We start from the raw sequence: 25571 nt of genomic DNA, 5'->3' as shown, positions 1-25571 counted from the left end.
GAGATAGGGCATTCTCGTGGTAAATAGTTCTTACATCTGATCATCTTGTAAGTCTCTGTTGCTGATTTCCCCGATTTAGAACAAAACTTAAATATCGCAATTTGTTCCATGTAAGAATCCATGACATTTGGAACCAGAATGTCTTCTACTAGTGTTTAGAAGGGCACGGACACTCTCTTTACCAAATCTTCACATGTCCTGCAGAAGAAAAATATGATAGCATTAACTTCACATGTCTTTAGCAATAACACAATACCTGGATTAGTCCAAAAATTTTATTGTCAAACCTTGTGTAAGGAGGCATACAAACTCAGCTTTTGACCTACATGATAAAAAAAAGTGTCTGCTGCTAACTGTAAGTAGATGTTCTATGACATCACAGTTCAAGCCAGTCAAGGAATACACTACAGCCTTGTGCGTTGAGAAAGACAAAGGTGACAGGTAAACAAATGTAGCAGAGTCGATATTTTGCAGATACACTACTCACGTATCAAGTAATGGAACGGGTGCATTATTATCTCATCTTTTTCTTCTCACTGGATCTATAATTTTGTTTCTTGTGTGCGTTTGCCTGTGTCAAAAGTAGCGTAAGTTTCCTAGGATAATTATGAATTACTTGTATTGTTAAGTAACAACTTTCTCAAGATAAGTTGCTTAAAGTATTCATCTTAAATAATACATTTCGCTCGCTTCTACACTGTACGACGCCACTAGTAAACAATAATTAAACTGTGCTTCTGTTTTTAGCACTGTTTTCTTAAATATATATATATATATATATATATATATATATATATATATATATATATATATATATATATATATATATATATATATATATATATATATAAACTGAACATAGTGATAGAAGAAAGAAATACATATAAAATACAATTCTTTAAAATATTTGTAAATTAGTGAAATCGCAATAATATACCATAAAACGATTCGTTCTTTTCCTTAGATAGAAGCAATAAATACCAAGTGATATTACCCGAATCTGAAAGAATAGTTTGGATATGGTGTTTGTTTTTTGCATATACTGTACCTGAAATTGGAATTTTTATCCGATCAATGAGAATATGGTTTTTCAAATCATGTCAACGACCTTCAGTGGCTGAAGTAATTATAGTTTTCTTCATGGAAACTATGCATACCGTTGGAACTTGCATTTTGTTCTACGTTGTCTTACCTGAGTTAGATGTTATTAAAGGAGCTATGCTGACTAGCTGTATTTGCCTTCTTCCTGGGATACTTTGTAAGTATTGTAACTTTTTACAGCACTAATTTTCTTGTGCATTTGCATGACTAGAGATACTCCTTCATGGGGAAATTGTCTTTGAAAATTTGCTTTGAGTTGCAAAATTCGATGATATTATAAATATATGAGACATTTCGATTCAAGTAGGGGATATTTTAACTGCTAATGTACTACAAAAGTAATTAAGATAATTTACAAGTATGTATAGGTATCTACCTATTTTGCCAGGAGATATACAGGGTGACCCAAAAGTAGGTATACAGTACCGTACTGATCAGCATTACATTTTATGTAATTTCTAATTGTTACCCATCAGGTAGACTTAGTTTCTTTATTATTTGTTCTTAATGTGTTTTCACTTACATCTTATGCTTGAAAGAGCCGAAGCAAATAAACCCATAAACTAGAATGTTATACTTGATTAATGCAGATGTGCATACCCACTTTTGGGCCACCTTGTATATTTAGTACCATTCTATAGGAAACGTTGAGCAGGCTGACTAGACTGGTAGTTTATGGACAGAATAACCAGTTCTTTTCTCATTTGTTTAAGAATGTATGAACAGCTTTAAACTAGGAATCTGGAGTAAAATTATAGACTTTAGAAACACAGGTACCACGTATTCAAGAACTGGATTCGATCACTTATAAGACCAGTTTGAAGAATTAAGGAGGTTTAAAACAAGGTTAGTTTTTTTTACAACATTGTTAGTAAATATACAAGTTTAACGTTAGACCTAATAATGCAAAACTAAACTTGTATGAAGTAAAAACTTCATGAAACCCTATACACCTTTAAGTAGGCTACCTCATCAACTTCTCTGATACATCTTCTAACTAACTCTTTACTTAAATAACTTCTTGTACTCTCTTTGTTCAAGAACTTAACTCCTTCAGTGACTTTCCTAACTCACATAACCATAATTATTTTTTTACCATATAACAAAATGAATACATGCTAAAATATGTTATTTTCTAGTCTCATTTTGTAATGAGAGTAATGTAATTCTTCTCATTATTAGTAATTTTCCGATATCCTCCTCAGTTCCTTAAAGAACGATCTTTCTTCTTTTTGTTCTTCTTCTAGATACTGATTTTTAGTAGATGCATCTTACTGTAACACCTTTGATATCCCGTCTTTCTTGATAAAGTCTAATTGAGGTCAGACTGTATTTTATCTAATTTATCCTCTTCCTTATTAGTAGAGTTAATTTTCTCCATGTTTATAACTTTGTGAACCGTTATCTTTATATATATATCGCATCGATTACCCACTTCGCTTTGTTAAAATGAAAATTTAAATGCACAACTCCGTATCTCATGTGTTTGGTACCCGTGAAATATGCTGTTTTCGCTTTTAGTGACATCGATTTAAACGGCATCGGAAAGATCACTGTTCATCCCAGTGATCCGGAAAACTATGGATTCGAAAGTAATATCAATCATTTTCGATCATTTTATATATCTTTCCCTCCTCCAAATTGCGAGGCTGAATTTGGTTTTAAACGGTATCTGAGGTGTCATTGTTCATCTCAGTGACCGAAAAACCTACGAATTAGATAGATCCTACTAATATAAGCGATTTTCGATCAATTATATATATCTATATATATATCCTTCTCCCCCTCCTCCATGTTTCGGAGCACTTAGTCGGAAGTGTCATCGTTAATCTCAGCGACCCCGGAAGCTATGGATTCGACACTAATATGAGTTATTTTTGATCCGTTTTATGTTTTTCCCTTTTCCCTCCCCCAAATTGCGGTGCTGAATTTAGATTTAATCAGTATCAGAAGTGTCACTATGCACATCAGTGACCCCGAAAACTATAGATTCGACACTAATATCGGTCGTTTTCGATCATTTATAAATGTTCCTCCCCCTCCTTCCTCTCCTACGTTGCACCCTCAAAGTGATATGACGAAACCATCTCAGGCTCGAATCTCATCTATGCTGAAAATTTGGTCGAGATCGGTCGGTTGGCTCAATAGTTAAGTTTTATTTATTTTTATATATTTCCCCCTCCCCTCCCCTTCCCTTAACTTCTATCGCCAAAATGATATGATAAAAACCATCCTATTATCGAACCTCGTCTATATTGAAAATTTAATCGAGGCCTGTCGGGTAGTCCAAGAGTAATGAAGTCACAAAGAAAGTCGCTTTCATTTTTTCTGTATATCTCCCTCGACCCCCTCCCCTAAGTTGCACAGTCAAAGTAAAATGATAAAAGTTATCCCAGGCCTAAACATAATCTATGTTGAAAATTTAATCGAGATCGGTTGGGTGTTTCAAGAGTTATTAAGTTTTATTTAACTCAGCTCTCTCCTTGCCCCTATATATATAATCCCTCTCCCCTCCTTCGCCTCTAAGTTCTACCGTCAAAGAGAAAATATATTTTTAAAAACTTTCCAGTCCTGAATCTCATCTATGTTCAAAATTTAATCGAGGTCGGTCGGATGGTTCAAGAGTTATTAGGTTTTATTTATTTTTATATATCTCCCCATTCCTTCCCCTCCATTAAGCCTACCGTCAAAATGATATGATAAAAACCACCCCAAGTGCAAACCCTATCTATGTTGATAATTTGATTGAGATCGGTCGGGTAGTTCAAGAGTGATGAAGTCACAAAAACAGTCACTTTTATTTTATTTTATTTTTTTTTACATATATCTCCCCCTCCCCCTCCTCTTCGTTGTGCCGCAAAGTAAAATGACAAAATTGTCTCAGGTTCGAACCTTATCTATATTGAAAATATGATCGAGTTCGGTTGTGTAGTTCAAGGTTATTAAGTTTTATTTATTTTTATATACATATATATCCTCCCTTACGTTTTACTGTCAAGGTAAAATTTAAAAAATCCCTCTAGTTCCAAACTTCATCTATGTTGAAAATTTGATTGAGATCGGTTTGGTGGTTCAAGAGTTATTAAGTCACAACCCTAGTCACTTTTATTTTCATTTATATTGATTTTTATATATTTCCCCCTCCTCCTCTTCCCCTATGTTTTCCGTCAAAGTGAAATAATAAAATCTATTCCAGTTCCGAATCTCATCTATGTTGAAAATTTGGTCGAGATCGGTCTAGTGGTTCAAGAGTTATAGTTTTATTTATTTTTTCCATGTGCCCCTCCACTACGTTCTACCGTCAAAGTGAATAGCTAAAGACACTCCCAGGCCAGAACCGCATCTAGGTCAAAAATTTGGTCGGGATCGGTCGGGCGGTTCAAGAGACTAATAGTCACAAACATAGTCATTTTCTATTTTATAATATATATATATAACTATAAAGAGGAAATCCTTTGGATTAGGATCTTACTTTCGCAACAATTAACCAGTACTTTACCAAATTTCTTCTCCGATAACATCTCCGAAGACTCCTCTAAAGGATCTTGTCAGCCAGACTCTATAGAATCAGAACTTTTTTTAGAAGTTTGGGACTCCTCTTTGTCTTGCAAGCCAAGAAAACTGCCGGCTGCACCTACTTCCTTATAATCTTTATCTACCATGGAAAAATTATGCAATTTATATACTTAAAATCGGAGGGATTATCACGTTTTGTGGATAGCTCTACCACTTCATCTTTTTTTCATCCACCTTCTTCTTATTCCTCTTTCGTTAGACCATAAACAGAGTTTTTGAAGTTATATCATTATTTACTTATTGCAGGGTATTTCCTCTAACGAACAGTTCTTAGCCTTTAACACGTCGAAATACAAAATCCCGAACATAAGTGTGGTGTTTATAATCATCTATCTTCCCATCAAATCTTGCCATAGTGAACATGATAAACATCTTGGTTGCTTGAAAATGTCATTAGTCTCTCGGTGTCTTCTACACTAGTAAATACCTCGATAATCTGTTTTAAGGTAAGATGTTTGTGAGAAACGTGTGCCTTAACACTGTTTCGCTGTGTATACTAACTCTAGGTGGCCACACAATGCTTTACACAAGTTCTTATACAAATTAAAGTATGACGCTTGTTCTTTATGCTCTTAGAGAATTGCATGACGACTCGTTTCTTGTTGTCTTCATTACTTCATTATCCTGCTACTATAATGCTCACACATGAAAGAAAACGTTGTCCGTTGCCATAGAAACCGCCGTTTCCAGGATAACAGGTCCTGTCACGGTTAGCCAATATTGAAAGAAAAACGAAAACGAAGAAAAATTTAATAACGTGCAATGTACTGGAGAGAAGTCGCTAAAATTAATTCTCTTTAACGAGGACGATTACGAAACATCACCTACTGATTGAAATCCGGATTATTTTCCAATAAAGTAAATTCCAATAAACTTTCTTGTTATTGTTGATTATTCCATATCGGACTCCCGAAGAAAACTCATCTAAACAACTTATTGACCGTGCCAATAGCGACTACTCTCAATCATGACTCCGTTTTCTTTCATTTAGAAATAGAAAAGAAAGAGAAGAAAGTAGAAGGGTAAAGAAGGAGGTAGAAAAAGAAGAAAGAAAAAGACAGAGGGTATTTTAATAAGAAACAGATTACTGGATAATTCCGGAAATATAGTAAAAGGTCGGGAAAGTCGTTGAAAGATGAATCATTCTAAATGTTATTAACGACTAATCAATTTTGGAATGCTTCGGAATAGACACATGTTCCCTCATACCACCCAGACCTAGCTCCAGGCACCACGACCGTGGGATTGCCCAGACCTAGACCTGGAAACGAGAAAGGTGAAATCATTCTTTGTACTGTTATTCCAACCGGTGATTGATAACCATCCAGCATCTGAACTCTGTTCTCTAGGATCGACCACACATATGAATTAGCCAAGAGGAAAAAAAAAATCAGACTTATAAACTCAATATAAATTTATGTATCGTATCAATAAGAATTTCAACTTCCTGGAAGAAAGATGTCGTATTTAGGCTCATCCTGCTATTTTTGTTTCACTCCTAGAGCCGATTTAAACCATTAGTAGCGGTCCTTCATGACCTAGGTTATTTACCTTAACACATCTATTAAAACATGTCACATATATTACAGATGTTAATATGACAAAGGATATCACTAAAATTACCTAAATTAAATCTATCATGCATTCACACGCTCACTCACTCAGGACAGTGTATATATGTTTAAAGGAAACCAACTAACTACAAAGATACAAATAATTTATTACATCCATAGTGAAAAGAAAAGACAAACAAATAATTATGAAGAAAATATTAAAAGCACATGTTATTGGTTATATATCAATAGAGTACATAGTGTTATATTTTAGTAAATTTTTGTATATTCAATCATATTGACAAATGGAAAGAAAAGAAAAAAAAATATAATTACATGTATCATATCTTAGGCATGCTAAAGCAAAATTATGATTTGCGACATACGCAAAAAGACACTTATTTCACTTGAAAAAAAAAATTTGACAAAGAGGAAAGAAAAGAAAAAAAAAGAACTTTTTGGTGTATCAGAACTTATATGAGTCTCTACCTCACATCGGGTAATAAAATATTAATGGTTTTGAGCGTTCAAATCACAGATCACGCACTAATCATAGTGTCCAAAACATTTCGCTCCATTTGACTTAGTTTGTGGTCATTTATCTATCTATCTATATATATATATCTAACTATCGGTTTACAAAAACCATTTATCGTCTATATTTGGTTTGTAATTCGTAACAGTTTATGTCTGCAATCGCACATTACGACGCTTTACCCATCTAGGGATTTTGAGAAAATAACTTTCACTAGAGGATGTTTCTCCTCTTAGACGATCCATTTCCAAACTTATTATTTGCTTAGTTTTAAGTTATTTATTTAACACAGGGACACGTCATGAGACCTTTCTTCAAGATCACTTTCGTATATATGTGTATATAATTCGGATTTTTTAAAAACGATCTCCCGCAGGTGTACGGAGTATAAAGGTTCAAATTGAGGATTAAAAAAAAACTGGTCAAGTCACAGGATACATATGAAGGTGAGAAGGATTCAAGGTGCACTTTCCACAATGGTTTTAGGTTGGTAGTTCAGGGATAATATGCGTTATGATGTGAGTTTCGTTTAGACCTGCCGTTACTTTCCAATACATGCCATTACATAATTACATAATGTACCATTTACATTTATTCAAAAGAAAAGGAAAATTACTTAAGTGCACGGCGGTATTCTTAACAAAATCTACATTCTTACATTCGTCGGAGAACTTACTGGTAAACTATAGCAACCAACACACGTTTAGGGGGACAGACACGAGCGCTCTTACATATATTCATAATACATTTAATATCATACTTTTACCTTAAAATCATATTCACATACTACTTACATATACATTTCGACGTATTCATTTCTCTATATATATATTTATTATAAATGCGCACACATTTAAATTAATCACCCCAACAATAATTTTTTAAAAGGTTGCAAACATTGTCCAAGAAAACAAATGACTTCCGACATTACATATGAAAAAGAAAATCGATTTTTTTTTTACATGATACCGCGCATCTATAAATTTTTCACTTTTATATAATCAACTCGTGTTTACATCATGAAGGGAAAAAAAAACTTTGGAAGGCAGGCACGTAACACAGAGCATTTCTAGAGATATAACTAGATAACCTAAAATACCATTTCTGGGCCCAGACCAACTACAAGGTAAACGAAAACCAAAACAGAAAAGAAAGTGACCAATGGATTAAAAAAAAAACTTAAAAGGGACGACGGTGAAAGAACGTAATTTAAGTGTCGTCAACTACGAAGTCTTTGTTCATTTCGGCGATAGGGCAAAACGAGATGGAGGACTCAATCACTATCTACTCTATCCATGAATCGTGTCTTGCAACGTCTCAGCTGGTAATTTCAGATCAGAGTTGTACGTTAAATAAATCGTAAGCGACAAGTTCAAAATCGGGGGGGGGGGGAAGGTTGAAAATTGAAAAAAAAAATCTCGAAATAAGAAGGAAGAAAGAGACAAGAGAGAGAAAGCGGCTCCAACGAAAGGAGAAAGATTAAAGTACTACTCACTACACAGAAGAGTGATCGAATTTAAATATATAACAACTCATAGCCAAAATATTCACATATGCCGAAAGAGGGTGGTTTACTTAAATACGTAAACTAAGAGGGAGTCCCTGCTGCCAAGGATGCAAGTTCTGTGTCCATCAGATCCCAATCCCACAAGAATTTGCTTGTAAGATTGAAATCCGATCCCCGTATCCGGCCCAGACCAGCAGGATAAAAGGAGAGGGGGAAGGGACCGGGTAACTGCGTCCCCAGTTTTGAAATCTCTAGGTAAGAAAAAAAACATTCGACCCCTCAGAAGAACTAAGGAGGTTCTAGGACAGTAATGAAACTAGAGTAATAGCTAAGATATCCCTAATTAGTGATTTGCCAAAATAAAAAAAAATTAAATAAACTGAATTTCGGATCGGTGATTTCTACGGCCAAACCTCACCGATAGCTCCCCTTCGCAGAATGCGCTAAATTCTGAGGCATCGATTAATTTCCATCACTATCTAGTTTGGAAACTAAGAAAAGAAAACGAAAATATTCAAGGGGGGAGAGGTCGATGCCCGGGTACGGTATAATAAATTTCAATAATTAATTGTTTTGATTCTGTAACCCTGTCAGAGCTGTCGCCTCCATGAACATTGTAAGCTAGCCCGAGTAGGTAACGTGAAGGAAAAAAAAATCTCACGGAGCAGGATATTCTATTTTAAAACTGACCAGAAAATATAATTCACTACAGCCCTGATGTATAACTACTACTGTCTTTTCACAATTTATTATTCAATATGTCTAGTCAGCGATTGCATGATGCTACCCCTTCTATCAGATGGTATTACTATGGTTGATTATTATTATAACACATAAACCTACAAAGTATACCATAGTCCGACTATATATTGCCCTCCGGTCCGCGTGATATTATGGTGCAGGGGTCAGAACCTGAGATGTCTGTAGCTACACGTATCTATTCAATATCTATATATCAACACACGGCGAAGTATTCACTGGGCTACTATATATTTAACTATATGGGTGTCCTATATTCTATATTCATTTACTACAATATTCATATACTTTATATTCATATTCACATTAATATTCATATCATATTCATATTATCATTCTTTTCATTTGCCACGACGCTATATTCTACAAACACCCTGTTTCCTCTATCTACGCCCAGCCTATATACACATTTCATCATAACACTTTAAAATCTATGGTCACTACAAACATTTCCCATTCCGATCACCGCACGACAACCTCACTCGAACTCAAGACTCTTTCATTCCACACACAATACTATGTAATACTCGGTAGCTTTATTAAGAAGAGAGAAAAAAATATCCTACGTATGTTCACTGAAAATAGAATTATCTGCGATAATGTTTAATGTTTATAAAATTCTGCAGCAACAATGAACTTCTGCAGCCACGAAGAAAGAAATGAACATTTAATATAATTTCAAAGCGAAGAACTAGCATCATATCGCCCGACTTCTGTTAAAAAATTACGTATTGTTTATTTACTTAAATATCTCGATTTCTAGACTATGCAGAATGTTGAAACTTTCAGAATATATTAATTTTGGGTCACTTGACCTAACTGTACATTCATATGGGGTGTGAATTATACCTTCTAGGTTTTATTTCGGAAAGAAAGGTCAATTTCATGAAAACTAAATCACTAAGCACCTCGACGGAAGAATGGCGGTTAGTACTGACTTTTGACACTAGGGCTAGCGACGATATAATCAACCCTTGAACAACTGAATGTGACCTTGTACACGGAATTACTATACTATATTACGTTCACTTAATGACGGAGTAATAAAAAATTTATCGCATAGTAAATACTACACTGTCCGTATTTAATTATCTCACACACTCTTTCATCACTTAACTATCACAATTACTACTACTAGAACATGTTTCTACATTACGAACACATACATGCCACATTCATACTACACACTACCTTACTACTAATAAATATACACAGAAAACTCATATTTTACCATGTTAAATCGGCTCTATGAAAAGTAACGAAAGGAAAGAAATGAACAGGGCCAACTGGCCCTTATATTTACTAAATCACATTCTTTACTTAACCTGTTTAATCAATGCCCTGAGGGGACATATCGGAGTATTAGCTAACAATAGGACCCCTGCCCTGAAGGGGCAGGAACCCGGAAACAAACTAAATGTTCAACTCATCCCGCTGGAAGCCGTACTCCCAATTTGGGAGTCAGATAGGAGCCCCCTGCTTAATTTACACGTACATGCTGATGGTTACTAACACTACAAACAGACCTAAAAATACCGCCATATATATATATGAAAAAAAAATCACGTACTAACTACACAGACAGATTACTGAACGGACAGGTCTGACCGAACCTACACTGATTCTGGAGGGGCAAGAGGGAAATTTAACTATTTGATTCACTGAACTGCAAACTGGGTTTGGGAAAGGAGATTAAATGCACACACTATCCTGAATTCTGTCCATCACGAACTATATCTGCACAACATGGCGTCACCGAGTTATGCTTCCTATTTCAGCCTTTTTAGTCCAGTTTTGATCTGGAAAATTTAATAGTTTATGGCTCCTTAGCTTCCTGGATGGTCTCTATTCCATTATCAACTAGATTTACCTTGTTAATGCAGCTTTTCCAGCTAATTTTCGACTTTCTGAGCTAGAAGATCCTAGTCCGGCGTCTTCAGCGGAATTCTTGCAAGGAATGGAATAATTGCGCCCTAATATCATAGCGTGGGTTTATCAGCCAATCAAAACTAAGCATTTTGGCGGTGGGGCTTTGAAACGAATAAAATTTGGTAAAATCTGGATTAAACTAGATTTTAGAAGGACCTAGGTATCTAAAAGAGAGGTGAAGGGTGGTCCTGAAAATTCTGTCGAATTTTAGATTGGTTATTTGGTCTGAAAGTTCTGTCCAATAGTGGATCTATATTTTCAGATAGCACTGACACCGTAAGAATTGTAATAATCCATTTACACATCCATATACAAGACTTATAACTAATTTAAAATATAAATAAAGGTATTGATTCCCAAAACTATAATTCCTAATGAATTTTTTACAGTTTCCCATGTTAATTTAAAATAGAATAACAAATAAAATTACGAATTATATGAACAGCCAGAAATTTTTTGTTAAACATCAAGTACAGTCGGTGCAAAAAATTTCGGACACCCTCCTATTAAGAACATAATATCATTAGACTGTAATGGCATATTACAGTTCCCCGGCGTCGTTAAAAAAAATTTTGTTTGAATAACAAAATTTTGTTGAATAGAATTAACATGTATTAATACTAATAAACTGACTACTCACTCATACTCTCATGCACTCAAATGAGACAGTGTAACATTCACTTTTGGTATTGAGATAGAAGTTCCCGTTTTTTGTCCTCGGTACAGTTGAAAAGCTTAAGATTTTGGAAATTGTGAGTTCCGATACTTTCACCTTTTAGATTGTGTAATACAGCGCAATTTTTCAATAATTTAACTGCTAAAAAGGGCCGGTATAGACTTTCATCCATTTTGCTGACTCATGCTTTATAAGTGAGGATAAGTTATGCAGTTTCAACATCACTAATTGCCCTTCTTGCAGATTTATACCGTTTGACGACTGTTTAGCATGACTTTTTAATTTTACCTCTACTTCAGCGTATCGGAAACGGTTATCTACGGAATCTAACTCTTTGGGCCATGGGAACACTTTCCTATAGCAATCAACGGCAGAATAACTAAGAAAGCGTTCCGCAGGCGTACAGCCAATACTGGAACAATATGAATTATTTAGGAGATCCTGAATTTTTACTAAGTACTTGTGCCAAGTGGTTTGATCCTCATGACACCATAATCTAACTAACCTATTGAGTTCTTTATGGCTACGTTCCGTAACGCCGTTAGCCTGAGGGGAATAACTGGAAGTTTTCTTATGTTTAATTTTGTATTTGTTAGAAAAGTCCTGCCATAACTTAGATTGGAACTGTGGTCCTTTATCGGATAAAAATTCCTGTGGGTAAGGCAATAGATGAAAGTATCGTCTCTCTAATACTGTGATTATTTCCTTAGTATGAGCCTTTTTCAGTGGAAGGAAAGTAACGAAACGAGAATAAATATCTGTTAGAGATAAAATATAATAATATCCCTGACTGGGTGGCAATTTTCCAATAAGGTCCACCCCCAGAGTCTCATGGGGTACGGCCGCTTGGATATGATATTCCTGCTTAGCTATAGCACGGTTCGTAAACTTTGTTTCGGCACATTCTATGCAATTTCGTATGAAGTTTTTAATCGTGTTTTTTTGATTTTTCCAATAAAATATAGCTCGACAAAAACGATAACACTTCTGAACTCCAAAGTGACCGGTAGAATGGACAACACTGATAATTTGGGGTATACAACTCTGCGGTATTACTAAGAGCCATTTCTGAATACGCAAAGGTTTAATATAAATTAATCCACAGTACATTGTTACTCTGTCCAGATTACGGTTGTTTTCATATTGCTTTAACAGATTCTTACATAACTCATCTGTTATTTGATTTTCTCGAATAAAGTCTAGATTAATATCGGCATCCTGCGTTTTGGTTAAAAAATGAACATAATGTGTTTCGGGCTCAAGCAATACCTCAGGTGGGTATCTGCTAATTGTGTCGGCTACAAAATTTTCTCTGCCTGGGCAGTGTTGGAAAATTAAATCAAATTTCTGCAGTTTCAATAGAATGCGGGTGGTTCGTGGCTCAAGGTTCTTTTGGGTGAATGCATGTGTGACTGCCGCGTTATCTGTATGGACATAAGTAGTACGACCCATGATATACTGCTCAAAATGTTCACAGAGGAACAGGACTGACAGGAGTTCCAGCTGAGATATTGAAAGAGACAACTCATAGGGTTTCACCCGTCGACTGGCATATCCAATGACGTTAGGATTATCTTTATCTGAAGGATATTGTGCAAGTAGGCCAGCCAAATTTTCCATGCAGGCATCACTATGGATGTGAAAAGGCAAGGAGAAATCTGGTTGACTTAATGCAGGTGGATTACTAAGAAGAGTTCTCAGTTTATTGAAAGTTTCCAAGGCTTCGTTATTCAATACGAATTTCTGATCCTTTTTCAGGAGTTGATACAGATTAGCAGTGAGACCAGAGAAGTTTGGGATGAATTTTCGCCTCCATCCTATAAGCCCTAAAAACTTCTGTAATGCTTTCTTGGATTTCGGTACTGGAAAACAACGAATTGGCTCATTGAGTCGAGGGTCAACCCTTATTGTTCTGCCACTAATTATATGTCCTAAAAATTTGATTTCCCGTGCAAAGAACTTACATTTCTTGAAATTTAATGAAAAATTGGCTTGTTTAAAGATTTCGAAAGTTCTCTCTAAATGAGCCAAATGCTCTTCTTCAGTAGTTGATTTTACTAGAACATCGTCTAAGTACAAAATAACAAAAGAACGGGTTGAGTCATTAAAAAATTTTGTCATTACCGATTGAAATACAGCAGGACTACTTTTCAGCCCCTGTGGCAGAACAGTAAGGCAATATTGTCTTCCCTTGTACACAAAACTGGTGCATTGGTAAGAGTCTGGGTGTAAACTGATCCCATAATATGCACTTGACGCGTCAAACGACGAAAACCACATTGCCTGCGTAACACGGTGTAGTAACTCATTGATAGGTTCTACCTGCACCTGTGGAGATATAATTTTTGAGTTGGTAGCCCTCAGATCTGAAACTGGACGTACACCGCCAGAGGCCTTCCGGACGACATGAATAGGATTTCGATATGGAGACATTTGTTCTATTGCTATCCCCAACCGTAACCATTTATTCAACTCTGCTTCAAACTCAGGTTGTATAGCCTGAGGAACGGAATAACATGGTCCAACAACTGGTTCTTCATCCTTCAACTGTATTTTATAGGGAGGCGCGTTAACGCGGCGTGGGTACTCAGAGAAAAGAGAACGGTACTTTATTAATAATTTCCGAAGACCTGATTTAATCGGTGATGGTAAGTCATCCCGAGTGGCAATATATGAATCAATCTCTTGTTCCGAGACATTGCATTCGGTGCCCAGGAGCGGATCCAGCTGATCTCCCCTGTTAACCCCTCCCTTGTGGAGAGGTGTCACTGCACAGGCAGCTTGACAATTTAAACTGGGGTCAAGCATGGGTTGATCCACCACCAGCCATCCTGATTCACCGATTGCAATCTCTTCTACTGGTAATTTCACTAGCATTATGTTCGGTCGATCCGTAGGAACGACAACAGTGTTTCCTAAACTATATTTCATTCTAATCTCTTTCTTTTCCCGGTCAATGATACAATGAAATTTGTCTAAAAACGGACATCCCAGTATTAGGTCCGTTCGCAAGTACTTTATGACGAAAATGGCTATTTCGAATATATGATTTTGTATGTTTAGGTTAAAATTTTGAACGCCCTGAACCGAAAAACTTTCTTTTCCAGCGAAAGCGCCAAGTGTAAGGCCCGTGTATGGTCTCAATTTAGCGGATGGAAACCGTTGCTTTAATTTTTTCCACACCTCCCAGTCCATTAGGCAGAGCTCCGAGCCACTATCTATTGTAGCGACAAGTTCAACGCCGCCGATACTTCCTCGTAGGCTGGGAGAGGTAGAAAAATAGCGTTCTTCACTTGAAGCAAAGGGTTCCTCATCTATAACAAATTTTATAACAAATTGTAACGAGTCCCGAAATGATAAATTTTGTGTCCACAAATTAGATTTACATTCGTGGTCAGTCTGGTTTTTCAAAATAATGGGGTATATTTTCCCGCAACTATCCTCCCCCATTTCACCAGGTAGTTGCGGAATTAGTTTGTCGATTTGACAGCGGTCTCGCGACTATCAATCCCTCGAGTGGCTAGAATTCCATTTCCGCCATTAGTTGGTATTTGCGAAGGGGCAGAATTCTGAGGTCTACCTGCACAGTTATTGTTAACATTGCCGTTTTGACCATTACCGTTTTCTCTTCTCCGGTACGCCCCATTAAAGTTCCTTCTATTATCGTCCCTATTCGGGTTCGATTCCCCCATTGTGCGGTCATAGGGGCGATAACCCCGTCGATTGTTAAACATTGGTCGGTTACGGAACAGACGTCGACCGTTATATTGATTGCTTTCTGAGCCACTCCCACTCGGATAGCGAGATCCAGCTTGGGTGTAACTCAGAAAGTCCGTTTGGCAACTAGCCGTTGCCTTGCTTTTCACGGGTTTCACAACTTTTGCTTGTCGGGCGAAATACCTCTTTGGTGGGCCTCCAGTTTCTTTCCCACACAGGGCAGCTAGGCGTGACGTAACTTCTCGCACCGTTTGGCATAAGTGGGAAGCAATAGCCCGCGACTCATCTGGTGGAAGATCGTTCACTATTATGTCTACTAGCTCGGCTTGCGATGGATTTTCTGCAATCTGATAGTACAGTTCGATGATCTTCCAAGCATAGTCCAAAAGGGACCCATACTTGGCTCGATCATATCTTAAAGATTGGAGGTTGCGTTTCTGAAGCCTCTCTATATGTTCGTTGCAGTATTCTTCCTTAAAAAAGATCAGAAAATCATCAAACGTATGAATTCTATATTTAATAGAAGCAAACCACGCGCCTGATGCTGCAATTAAAAGTTTTTCAACTATTTGTAAACGTTCTCTATCGGTCAGCCGATACATTTCTAAACACTGCTGCAATCTACGCAGAAAAACACGAGGCTGTCCATTGGTAATATTCCCGTCAAAAGTGGGAAAACGTTCGATGTCCCTCAGCGAAACCTTGGAACCCATACTAACATAAGCAGGGGAATAGTTACTGGGAATTAACATATTATCCTGCACAATCGGAGTTGTCACCGGATTTACCACCGACGACGTCGTAGCGGTGATATAATTCCCCTTGTAAGTGAAAGGGATTCTGTTGGTCGTATTGAATATGTTGGGCTCCATCCCCGGACCAATCGCACCCGTGAACAACGACTCAGAATGGCACCCATCTCCTCTTCCCGGCAACACGCTATGTGATTGTATACCTCCATGTAAGGAGGGAGCACTCACGCTAGTGACCGTAGTCGTCACAACACTCGACTGATTCGGTACACTATTGGAATTGAACCACGACTTTGGTTCTGACCGATGCATGGGGTAGTGCGTCGCAATATCCCGTGCATCAACTGACGTTAAATTTTCTTTTCCTGCGCCACGGGTAGTTGTTATAGCGGGTAATATTTCTGAGGAATCGCTACCGGGGAAAGGATAGGTTACCTCTGATTTTTCGCGACTAGATTTCGTCATTTCTTTTTGAATATTTACTATCTCGTTTTGAATTTTCGAAATTTTCTGGTCAGTTACTTCCCGTTTGGTTTCCAATGATAAGTCTGACAAGGTTGACTTTAAACTATCAATTTCGGCCTGCTGTGTTTCTAATTTATTGTTGATTTTATGCAATTTGGTATCCATTTGTTCAATTTCAGAATTTACATGATCGAATTTACCCTCAGTCTCCTGCTGAAGTTGCTTTAGAGATTGCTGAGCCTCGCATCTGACCAAGTCAATTTCAGTAGACATTTGCTCTCTCAACGTAGTTATTGAGGAAGCAAAGTCCGAACATATGTTGTCGATTTTCTTGGTTAGTACCTCAAATCGAGATTCGGTTTCTCGTTTCGAGGTATCAAATTTTTCATTTATTTCACGTCTCATCTCTCGGCTATTCTCATTCATTTCGCGTCTCATCTCCAGGCTATTCTCATTTATTTCGCGTCTCATTTCCAGGCTATTTTTATCTATTTTTTCATTTATTTCGCGTCTCATCTCCCGGCTATTTTCATTCATTTCTTGTAGCATTTGTTGCAATGAAAGGAGGAGAGCGTCATTATTAGATGACACAGTCTTCCTTTGCTCTTCTTTGGTTTTATCACCACTTGAATCCCCATCTTTTTCATCATCATCGAGGTCAGATATCTCCACTGGAGATATTTGGCCTCGGTTCTTCGGGGTACTATACCCTCGCTCACCGTCTGAATCGGGATGTTCCTTTTCTCTCTCAGAGGATAAACTCATGGGTTCACGCGACTGGTGAAGCTTCCCCTCACATTCTTTGCAGTATTTAACTATCTCCCCAGCCCGGACCTTTTCTGCATTTTCAGCAGTATCCTCTAAATTAATACAACTGAAATGAATCCATTTCAACCCACATTCGTGACACCTCACTAGCCTACGAGAGACGCGAGCTCTTTTCTCACTACTTTCTAAAGTACATTGTGTACATGAGACTTCCACGTTCTCGTGTGATACGACTTCCCTATTGGTTGCCATAGTTTCCATATAAAAAGACACAATATAAACACATGCAATTATATACTTATAGACTAACAATACTTATTATTCAGGTACTATTCATAAATTAAGGACTCCTATCTAATTCCCTCCTTGGGTCAACTTCCAGCATTTTCAAATTTTAGAAGTCACTTTAGCAAATTCCTTCATTTCCCCCTTTCTACAGAGAGAGACAAAGATAGCAGAACAGCCAATGACTATAATTATTTAATCTCACTGTAACTTTTTACTTATGCACCTTTTGTGGCCAAGTCAATATGTGCTCGATCCTAAACAGTGTTTAATAAATAATTTCAGATCCGTTACAAGGGAAAACAATTGTTTCCATGGTAACTATCCGATGTCAACGGTCGCCAATATTGAAAGAAAACGTTGTCCGTTGCCATAGAAACCGCCGTTTCCAGGATAACAGGTCCTGTCACGGTTAGCCAATATTGAAAGAAAAACGAAAACGAAGAAAAATTTAATAACGTGCAATGTACTGGAGAGAAGTCGCTAAAATTAATTCTCTTTAACGAGGACGATTACGAAACATCACCTACTGATTGAAATCCGGATTATTTTCCAATAAAGTAAATTCCAATAAACTTTCTTGTTATTGTTGATTATTCCATATCGGACTCCCGAAGAAAACTCATCTAAACAACTTATTGACCGTGCCAATAGCGACTACTCTCAATCATGACTCCGTTTTCTTTCATTTAGAAATAGAAAAGAAAGAGAAGAAAGTAGAAGGGTAAAGAAGGAGGTAGAAAAAGAAGAAAGAAAAAGACAGAGGGTATTTTAATAAGAAACAGATTACTGGATAATTCCGGAAATATAGTAAAAGGTCGGGAAAGTCGTTGAAAGATGAATCATTCTAAATGTTATTAACGACTAATCAATTTTGAAATGCTTCGGAATAGACACATGTTCCCTCATACCACCCAGACCTAGCTCCAGGCACCACCACCGTGGGATTGCCCAGACCTAGACCTGGAAACGAGAAAGGTGAAATCATTCTTTGTACTGTTATTCCAACCGGTGATTGATAACCATCCAGCATCTGAACTCTGTTCTCTAGGATCGACCACACATATGAATTAGCCAAGAGGAAAAAAAAATCAGACTTATAAACTCAATATAAATTTATGTATCGTATCAATAAGAATTTCAACTTCCTGGAAGAAAGATGTCGTATTTAGGCTCATCCTGCTATTTTTGTTTCACTCCTAGAGCCGATTTAAACCATTAGTAGCGGTCCTTCATGACCTAGGTTATTTACCTTAACACATCTATTAAAACATGTCACAAATATTACAGATGTTAATATGACAAAGGATATCACTAAAATTACCTAAATTAAATCTATCATGCATTCACACGCTCACTCACTCAGGACAGTGTATATATGTTTAAAGGAAACCAACTAACTACAAAGATACAAATAATTTATTACATCCATAGTGAAAAGAAAAGACAAACAAATAATTATGAAGAAAATATTAAAAGCACAAGTTATTGGTTATATATCAATAGAGTACATAGTGTTATATTTTAGTAAATTTTTGTATATTGACAAATGGAAAGAAAAGAAAAAAAATATAATTACATGTATCATATCTTAGGCATGCTAAAGCAAAATTATGATTTGCGACATACGCAAAAAGACACTTATTTCACTTGAAAAAAAATTTGACAAAGAGGAAAGAAAAGAAAAAAAAGAACTTTTTGGTGTATCAGAACTTATATGAGTCTCTACCTCACATCGGGTAATAAAATATTAATGGTTTTGAGCGTTCAAATCACAGATCACGCACTAATCATAGTGTCCAAAACATTTCGCTCCATTTGACTTAGTTTGTGGTCATTTATCTATCTATCTATATATATATATCTAACTATCGGTTTACAAAAACCATTTATCGTCTATATTTGGTTTGTAATTCGTAACAGTTTATGTCTGCAATCGCACATTACGACGCTTTACCCATCTAGGGATTTTGAGAAAATAACTTTCACTAGAGGATGTTTCTCCTCTTAGACGATCCATTTCCAAACTTATTATTTGCTTAGTTTTAAGTTATTTATTTAACACAGGGACACGTCATGAGACCTTTCTTCAAGATCACTTTCGTATATATGTGTATATAATTCGGATTTTTTAAAAACGATCTCCCGCAGGTGTACGGAGTATAAAGGTTCAAATTGAGGATTAAAAAAAAACTGGTCAAGTCACAGGATACATATGAAGGTGAGAAGGATTCAAGGTGCACTTTCCACAATGGTTTTAGGTTGGTAGTTCAGGGATAATATGCGTTATGATGTGAGTTTCGTTTAGACCTGCCGTTACTTTCCAATACATGCCATTACATAATTACATAATGTACCATTTACATTTATTCAAAAGAAAAGGAAAATTACTTAAGTGCACGGCGGTATTCTTAACAAAATCTACATTCTTACATTCGTCGGAGAACTTACTGGTAAACTATAGCAACCAACACACGTTTAGGGGGACAGACACGAGCGCTCTTACATATATTCATAATACATTTAATATCATACTTTTACCTTAAAATCATATTCACATACTACTTACATATACATTTCGACGTATTCATTTCTCTATATAAATGCGCACACATTTAAATTAATCACCCCAACAATAATTTTTTAAAAGGTTGCAAACATTGTCCAAGAAAACAAATGACTTCCGACATTACATATGAAAAAGAAAATCGATTTTTTTTTACATGATACCGCGCATCTATAAATTTTTCACTTTTATATAATCAACTCATGTTTACATCATGAAGGGAAAAAAAACTTTGGAAGGCAGGCACGTAACACAGAGCATTTCTAGAGATATAACTAGATAACCTAAAATACAATTTCTGGGCCCAGACCAACTACAAGGTAAACGAAAACCAAAACAGAAAAGAAAGTGACCAATGGATTAAAAAAAACTTAAAAGGGACGACGGTGAAAGAACGTAATTTAAGTGTCGTCAACTACGAAGTCTTTGTTCATTTCGGCGATAGGGCAAAACGAGATGGAGGACTCAATCACTATCTACTCTATCCATGAATCGTGTCTTGCAACGTCTCAGCTGGTAATTTCAGATCAGAGTTGTACGTTAAATAAATCGTAAGCGACAAGTTCAAAATCGGGGGGAAGGTTGAAAATTTAAAAAAAAAATCTCGAAGTAAGAAGGAAGAAAGAGACAAGAGAGAGAAAGCGGCGCCAACGAAAGGAGAAAGATTAAAGTACTACTCACTACACAGAAGAGTGATCGAATTTAAATATATAACAACTCATAGCCAAAATATTCACATATGCCGAAAGAGGGTGGTTTACTTAAATACGTAAACTAAGAGGGAGTCCCTGCTGCCAAGGATGCAAGTTCTGTGTCCATCAGATCCCAATCCCACAAGAATTTGCTTGTAAGATTGAAATCCGATCCCCGTATCCGGCCCAGACCAGCAGGATAAAAGGAGAGGGGGAAGGGACCGGGTAACTGCGTCCCCAGTTTTGAAATCTCTAAGTAAGAAAAAAAAAACATTCGACCCCTCAGAAGAACTAAGGAGGTTCTAGGACAGTAATGAAACTAGAGTAATAGCTAAGATATCCCTAATTAGTGATTTGCCAAAATAAAAAAAAAATTAAATAAACTGAATTTCGGATCGGTGATTTCTACGGCCAAACCTCACCGATAGCTCCCCTTCGCAGAATGCGCTAAATTCTGAGGCATCGATTAATTTCCATCACTATCTAGTTTGGAAACTAAGAAAAGAAAACGAAAATATTCAAGGGGGGAGAGGTCGATGCCCGGGTACGGTATAATAAATTTCAATAATTAATTGTTTTGATTCTGTAACCCTGTCAGAGCTGTCGCCTCCATGAACATTGTAAGCTAGCCCGAGTAGGTAACGTGAAGGAAAAAAAATCTCACGGAGCAGGATATTCTATTTTAAAACTGACCAGAAAATATAATTCACTACAGCCCTGATGTATAACTACTACTGTCTTTTCACAATTTATTATTCAATATGTCTAGTCAGCGATTGTATGATGCTACCCCTTCTATCAGATGGTATTACTATGGTTGATTATTATTATAACACATAAACCTACAAAGTATACCATAGTCCGACTATATATTGCCCTCCGGTCCGCGTGATATTATGGTGCAGGGGTCAGAACCTGAGATGTCTGTAGCTACACGTATCTATTCAATATCTATATATCAACACACGGCGAAGTATTCACTGGGCTACTATATATTTAACTATATGGGTGTCCTATATTCTATATTCATTTACTACAATATTCATATACTTTATATTCATATTCACATTAATATTCATATCATATTCATATCATCATTCTTTTCATTTGCCACGACGCTATATTCTACAAACACCCTGTTTCCTCTATCTACGCCCAGCCTATATACACATTTCATCATAACACTTTAAAATCTATGGTCACTACAAACATTTCCCATTCCGATCACCGCACGACAACCTCACTCGAACTCAAGACTCTTTCATTCCACACACAATACTATGTAATACTCGGTAGCTTTATTAAGAAGAAAGAAAAAAATATCCTACGTATGTTCACTGAAAATAGAATTATCTGCGATAATGTTTAATGTTTATAAAATTCTGCAGCAACAATGAACTTCTGCAGCCACGAAGAAAGAAATGAACATTTAATATAATTTCAAAGCGAAGAACTAGCATCATATCGCCCGACTTCTGATAAAAAATTACGTATTGTTTATTTACTTAAATATCTCGATTTCTAGACTATGCAGAATGTTGAAACTTTCAGAATATATTAATTTTGGGTCACTTGACCTAACTGTACATTCATATGGGCTGTGAATTATACCTTCTAGGTTTTATTTCGGAAAGAAAGGTCAATTTCATGAAAACTAAATCACTAAGCACCTCGACGGAAGAATGGCGGTTAGTACTGACTTTTGACACTAGGGCTAGCGACGATATAATCAACCCTTGAACAACTGAATGTGACCTTGTACACGGAATTATTATACTATATTACGTTCACTTAATGACGGAGTAATAAAAAATTTATCGCATAGTAAATACTACACTGTCCGTATTTAATTATCTCACACACTCTTTCATCACTTAACTATCACAATTACTACTACTAGAACATGTTTCTACATTACGAACACATACATGCCACATTCATACTACACACTACCTTACTACTAATAAATATACACAGAAAACTCATATTTTACCATGTTAAATCGGCTCTATGAAAAGTAACGAAAGGAAAGAAATGAACAGGGCCAACTGGCCCTTATATTTACTAAATCACATTCTTTACTTAACCTGTTTAATCAATGCCCTGAGGGGACATATCGGAGTATTAGCTAACAATAGGACCCCTGCCCTGAAGGGGCAGGAACCCGGAAACAAACTAAATGTTCAACTCATCCCGCTGGAAGCCGTACTCCCAATTTGGGAGTCAGATAGGAGCCCCCTGCTTAATTTACACGTACATGCTGATGGTTACTAACACTACAAACAGACCTAAAAATACCGCCATATATATATATGAAAAAAAATCACGTACTAACTACACAGACAGATTACTGAACGGACAGGTCTGACCGAACCTACACTGATTCAGGAGGGGCAAGAGGGAAATTTAACTATTTGATTCACTGAACTGCAAACTGGGTTTGGGAAAGGAGATTAAATGCACACACTATCCTGAATTCTGTCCATCACGAACTATATCTGCACAACATGGCGTCACCGAGTTATGCTTCCTATTTCAGCCTTTTTAGTCCAGTTTTGATCTGGAAAATTTAATAGTTTATGGCTCCTTAGCTTCCTGGATGGTCTCTATTCCATTATCAACTAGATTTACCTTGTTAATGCAGCTTTTCCAGCTAATTTTCGACTTTCTGAGCTAGAAGATCCTAGTCCGGCGTCTTCAGCGGAATTCTTGCAAGGAATGGAATAATTGCGCCCTAATATCATAGCGTGGGTTTATCAGCCAATCAAAACTAAGCATTTTGGCGGTGGGGCTTTGAAACGAATAAAATTTGGTAAAATCTGGATTAAACTAGATTTTAGAAGGACCTAGGTATCTAAAAGAGAGGTGAAGGGTGGTCCTGAAAATTCTGTCGAATTTTAGATTGGTTATTTGGTCTGAAAGTTCTGTCCAATAGTGGATCTATATTTTCAGATAGCACTGACACCGTAAGAATTGTAATAATCCATTTACACATCCATATACAAGACTTATAACTAATTTAAAATATAAATAAAGGTATTGATTCCCAAAACTATAATTCCTAATGAATTTTTTACAGTTTCCCATGTTAATTTAAAATAGAATAACAAATAAAATTACGAATTATATGAACAGCCAGAAATTTTTTGTTAAACATCAAGTACAGTCGGTGCAAAAAATTTCGGGCACCCTCCTATTAAGAACATAATATCATTAGACTGTAATGGCATATTACACACATACCTTTGAAGTCTTCCGTTAGAAAGTCTTAATTGAATGATCTTCAAGCAAACACAGTCCTGAATCTCTTCGTTAGTAGAAGGCCTATTGCAGCAAAGAAAGTGGCTAAATTTCCTTTCTTTTAGGATTTGTATCACAACACAAAGAAATTCAAAGAGTTCGATGTAATGTTATATACGTGCGAACTTTGCGTCAAATTATTCAAAATTGGTAATGTAGGTTATTAAAGCAAAAGTTCATTTATAATCACTACAGCAGTTGTTAAGAAGATTAGAACAGTCGTTCTCTATATAATTGTTAGTAAGTAGACATTTTCTCTTGCATGTTAATCTTTAAATGAAGGTCTACATTAATCTCTTCTGTATCTAACATTTTATTCAACTTTATTTGCCTATAAATACATCACTAAATTTTTTGATATACCTCCTACACAAATGCCTAACAAACCATCTCTTGGACCCTTTCTGTCCAAAGACTCAATCACTAAAACCTTCAGTAACTTCCCTAACTCATAACTATGGTCTCTTATAGTCAATATGCAGATCTTTAGCTGAGATAATTTAGAATAAACTAAACCGAATTTTTCATCAAAATATCATATTCATTAGTCCAGAGAGTATTTTATCCACTTATTTTTATTGTCTGAATGGAATAATTTTAGTAAGATTTTAAAAATTTCAAGGGATATGATTTCATTCTTTTAATATTATCCAGATAAATATTAACTCCTGATGATTTAGAATGGTATGTGATCCTGTAGTGATAAAATAGCAAATCGAACACATAAAAGATTCTTCACAGAATTAGTTCCATAAGTAGGGTGGACAAAATACTGTATTACACATCTCCAAATTTGAGCATTTCTCTTTAGAATGATATTGTTTTGAAATGAGACACTACAACTGTATCTTGAAAACTAGTGTTCGCACAGGTATTTACGCTGGCAAGGGCATTAGCAAGTGCATGACTAAATGGTTTTGTTTATGTCTCCTTTGCTAAAGGAAAGGATTTGTAAATTTATTAAATATTCAACTTACTAAGTTATTCTTACCATAGAATCGCTCATTGATCCTCATGAGGCCCTTTTCTCTACGATTCAAGAAAAGAAATCTTTTCAATCTTATGTTCATATTTTCCTTATCTTTCTATCACTTTTTCTTTTTAAACGAATCAAAATGAAAAAAAAAATCAAGTATATCAATAAATTCCACGTACCTGTGCAAATTATTTATATTCTTAAGCCTATTATTTCAATACCTTATGTAGTACTGATACCTTCTTCAGGGAGAACTTCATCTTTTCAATATGAATCGAAACGAATCTGAATATAAATCAGGCTGATATTTACATATTTGTTATTTCCTTATCTTCACCTATATATTCCACTAAAACAGCACTCATAGTTAATACAAGGAAAATCTAAGGCTTCCACGCTCTATCTCGAAAAAAC

The 25571-nt window shown here is 36.1% G+C and overlaps 1 protein-coding gene across 1 annotated transcript in view; it reads left to right on the top strand.

Moving 5' to 3' along the window:
• Nucleotides 1-25571, top strand: part of LOC145679134 (chitin synthase chs-2-like) — an 80755-nt gene that overhangs the window by 14093 nt on the left and 41091 nt on the right. The window contains exon 4 of the mRNA XM_081749727.1: nt 965-1258. Within this exon, the coding sequence (XP_081605853.1) occupies nt 965-1258 (294 nt within the window). The remainder of the gene's footprint in view (nt 1-964; nt 1259-25571) is intronic.

The sequence above is a fragment of the Thermobia domestica genome, chromosome 2 (genome assembly GCF_964235325.1).
Source record: "Thermobia domestica chromosome 2, izTheDome1.hap1.1, whole genome shotgun sequence".
Lineage (NCBI taxonomy): Eukaryota > Metazoa > Arthropoda > Insecta > Zygentoma > Lepismatidae > Thermobia > Thermobia domestica.
Note: the sequence above shows the minus strand (reverse complement) of the source record. Positions and strands in the feature narration are given on the sequence as shown.